Source organism: Sinocyclocheilus grahami, unplaced genomic scaffold (assembly GCF_001515645.1).
Source record: "Sinocyclocheilus grahami isolate Dianchi unplaced genomic scaffold, SAMN03320097.WGS_v1.1 scaffold634.1, whole genome shotgun sequence".
Lineage (NCBI taxonomy): Eukaryota > Metazoa > Chordata > Actinopteri > Cypriniformes > Cyprinidae > Sinocyclocheilus > Sinocyclocheilus grahami.
In genome coordinates, this window is record NW_015505813.1 from 86189 (window position 1) to 90019 (window position 3831).

At 34.3% G+C, this 3831-nt stretch overlaps 1 protein-coding gene across 1 annotated transcript; it reads right to left on the bottom strand.

The window, feature by feature from the left end:
* Nucleotides 1–445: 445 nt before the first annotated feature.
* LOC107558181 (phospholipid scramblase 1-like) lies at nt 446–2796 on the bottom strand. The gene is made up of 5 exons (XM_016241801.1): nt 2580–2796; nt 1332–1493; nt 1028–1189; nt 846–895; nt 446–756 (listed from the first exon to the last, which is right to left on the bottom strand). Exons 1-4 carry the CDS (start codon nt 2766–2768, stop codon nt 866–868), a joined length of 543 nt encoding a protein of 180 aa, XP_016097287.1. The 5' UTR covers nt 2769–2796; the 3' UTR covers nt 446–756; nt 846–865.
* Between the last annotated feature and the right edge of the window lie 1035 nt (nt 2797–3831).

The following is a 3831-nucleotide window of genomic DNA, read 5'->3' on the forward strand; positions in this document are numbered from 1 at the left end:
ATGACAAGGGATAAGACTAAGGACTTCTTTCAAGCATCATTTCGAATGTTTCCTTCTGAGGTAAAGCAAACAGCTTTTTATTGGCTGTAAATGAGGCCTTGTTGCTGAGCAACGTGAACATTTGAATAACAAGAAAGCAAATGTAAAAAAAGTGAAATTGTTATTCATTATCTAATTCCAAGATGGCATAATGAGGAGTTGAAGAGCACTTTGGGAATAAGACATGGGTGCAAAACGAAACTTTGAAAGTTATTAAGAATAATCAGAATAATTGCACTGTTTTATTTATTATCTAATTAATTATTATTAATATAATATGCTTTACCCCTATACCTGTAAGCAATGGTCATTTTATAACACATTTGTAAGAATGACAAATGCAAACATTGGAAGCAGATGTTGATCTATAACACTTTATTCAAATAAAAACAAATATGGAGCAAAATTAAGCAATCAACATTTTGCTTGTTACAAGTTTGTTTAGACTGTGTATAAAAAAGTCTCTTTAATAGTTTGTAGTTAATTTTTTGCCAATACATTTAGAGCAGGTACTTTGTTGATACGGAAAGCATCTCAGTATTATTGTAAAGGGAACTGCTGTCACCTAGTGGTGGCTCATGAGCAGTAGTGAATGAATATACTCTGTAATTTAATGTACATAGTAATATATGTAATATAATTTTTAGCTGAGTGATCCACATTTGAATCCATGGTTAACATATTCAGAGTAAGGAGTTCAAAATTCAACCTGAAATACTAATTGAAAGACAATAATTAAAAATATGCATTCACAAATCATGTTGTTGTCATTTTAAAATATCCCTATGCAATATCAATGTACTTACATGACATCCAGAAAATACATTTATTTACTGTGTTCAAAGAACATGAAGTCCTACAAAAGAAGAAGAATATCAGATTATTCACTATGCTGAAACACGCAGAGCTTATAGAGCAACATTAGAAAAATATAAACTGGTCTAACCAGAACTATGTTGATGCATATCAATGCCTTATTTTTGCTTACTATGAGAAAACAGGCTCCAAAAAGAGCAGCTTTGATCTTCACGTCCAGATCCATAGGAAAGGAGATTCCAAAATTGTCTGCATCGGTGAAAGCTTCTCTCACCAGACCTGTCCATTGTTTAGAGATTCTGCCCACCTTTGTTGTTTCATCCATGGACAAAACCTGTTTAGACACAAAAAAGAACTATTTATGATCATGAAAAATGTTTTGTTGTATGTATTATGGAAGGATCACATGGTTTTATGACCAAGATCAAAAACCAAATCAAACTGTTATCAATCTTCCCGTCTTGTATGCTTCATACATCAAAGTTCACATCAGCGCAACATCTGCATGAACAGAACGGCCCCACGATCTTCAGAACTGCTTCTTTCTTCTCATTCTGTACGGTATACTTAGGAAGGAAAGGATGCCAGTTCTGGATCACATATCCAATCGGGTTCCCCGGTGGAGACTGGATTTCAAGCTAAGAGGGCGACAGTAAAGACACATAAACAGTGATTTGAATTTAGGCATAATTATTCTTGAAATATAGTAGATCTGTATAATTATTCACAACTTAAAGGTTGCATTTAAGCTGTTAATTCAATCACAAGCATGACCCATGATGGTGGCTTAGCTGAGTACCCATCATGCAACACATCATTCGTTACAGTACATTGGTGAAGATGATTTGAAAGCATGACATGCAGAGGCTGGATGTTTATTCAGCAATGGTCTACAATATTAACAGGGTCAAAGACATCTAAAATTGTCCACGAGTGCCCAAAAAGTGTATGTTGAATTATGAATTATTATTATTAATAACATCACAAACTCAAGGTATTACCTCAACCTCAGCTACCTTGCATTTTCATTAAAATTTCCTGATATTTTAAAAGATTTATTGACCTTGACACGCAGTCATTAAAATCTACAGAGGTCCTCACTATGGTATTATTTCCTATTTTACTGTATGTTTGTATGTATGTATGTATTAATTTTCCTGCATGTTAGTGGCACTTTAATTAGTTAGACAATGTATACAATATTATTAAGCAGTGAAGCCATTTTTTGAAGCCATTTCAAACTTTTAATGAGGCTTTCTTTATGCACGCCAAAAAGTAATTCATTTTAATTTTAAGCAATTGAAAACATCCTCATCATAGAAGATGTGTACTCAAGTCAATGTACACTCCTGTTCAAAAGTCTGGGTTTTGTTTTAATACATTAATAATTTAAAGAGTTGAATTCAAATTTAAGATGCATTAGGAGAATTTCTTCAAAAACGTATAATTTTTTTTTAATCTTACCAAACCCAAACTTTTGTACAGTAGTGTACGCATGGATTGTAAAAGGATTTTATCCAAAGCACCTTTTTTTTTCTACACAAACAGCACGATAATGATAGTCCATGAATCTACAATCTACATGAATCTAGTTTGAAACTACAATCTTTCAAGTTTTTATCTTTAACAATGAAGCCTGAGATTCAAGTCAAAGGCTTTGAAACCTGAATAAAAGTCAGAGTTACAACACAGAATGTGGCTTCATGAACCAAAATACGTATTACCTCTTGCAGGCAACAGGGACAACAGCAGCTTCCGCACTTCAAAGGACGAGTGAGTGTCATCACTTCCTGCCCTATGTTATCCTGAACATGGATGACGAATGAGCGCAGTGGTCCGCAGAACTGTCTATTACAGCAGTCGTTTTCCTCAGCCACAAAGAACACCTGTTGCCCCACACTGTTCTTCACCATGTACTTATTATTGGTCTCCCAGCCCAATATAACTGTGATACGGCATTTTCATTAAAATTTCCTGATATTTTAAAAGATTTATTGACCTTGACACGCAGTCATTAAAATCTACAGAGGTCCTCACTATGGTATTATTTCCTATTTTACTGTATGTTTGTATGTATGTATGTATGTATTAATTTTCCTGCATGTTAGTGGCACTTTAATTAGTTAGACAATGTATGCAATATTATTAAGCAGTGAAGCCATTTTTTGAAGCCATTTCAAACTTTTAATGAGGCTTTCTTTATGCACGCCAAAAAGTAATTCATTTTAATTTTAAGCAATTGAAAACATCCTCATCATAGAAGATGTGTACTCAAGTCAATGTACACTCCTGTTCAAAAGTCTGGGTTTTGTTTTAATACATTAATAATTTAAAGAGTTGAATTCAAATTTAAGATGCATTAGGAGAATTTCTTCAAAAACGTATAATTTTTTTTTAATCTTACCAAACCCAAACTTTTGTACAGTAGTGTACGCATGGATTGTAAAAGGATTTTATCCAAAGCACCTTTTTTTTTCTACACAAACAGCACGATAATGATAGTCCATGAATCTACAATCTACATGAATCTAGTTTGAAACTACAATCTTTCAAGTTTTTATCTTTAACAATGAAGCCTGAGATTCAAGTCAAAGGCTTTGAAACCTGAATAAAAGTCAGAGTTACAACACAGAATGTGGCTTCATGAACCAAAATACGTATTACCTCTTGCAGGCAACAGGGACAACAGCAGCTTCCGCACTTCAAAGGACGAGTGAGTGTCATCACTTCCTGCCCTATGTTATCCTGAACATGGATGACGAATGAGCGCAGTGGTCCGCAGAACTGTCTATTACAGCAGTCGTTTTCCTCAGCCACAAAGAACACCTGTTGCCCCACACTGTTCTTCACCATGTACTTATTATTGGTCTCCCAGCCCAATATAACTGTGATACGACAAAATAAAAATATAAAAGTAAGATGCATGCTGGATTTTGTCAAGTTTTGTGCACTGCATTAACTGACCCATCGGTAAGC

Bases quoted from the DNA above. Each gene is read 5' to 3' on its own strand.
- LOC107558181 (XM_016241801.1), bottom strand. From the start codon at position 2,768: ATGGTGAAGAACAGTGTGGGGCAACAGGTGTTCTTTGTGGCTGAGGAA. The intron at 1,494-2,579 runs GTAATACGTATT...TCGCCCTCTTAG, and splicing joins GTCCCTGTTGCCTGCAAGAG to CTTGAAATCCAGTCTCCACC. The intron at 1,190-1,331 runs GTATGAAGCATA...GTGTCTAAACAG, and splicing joins GCGCTGATGTGAACTTTGAT to GTTTTGTCCATGGATGAAAC.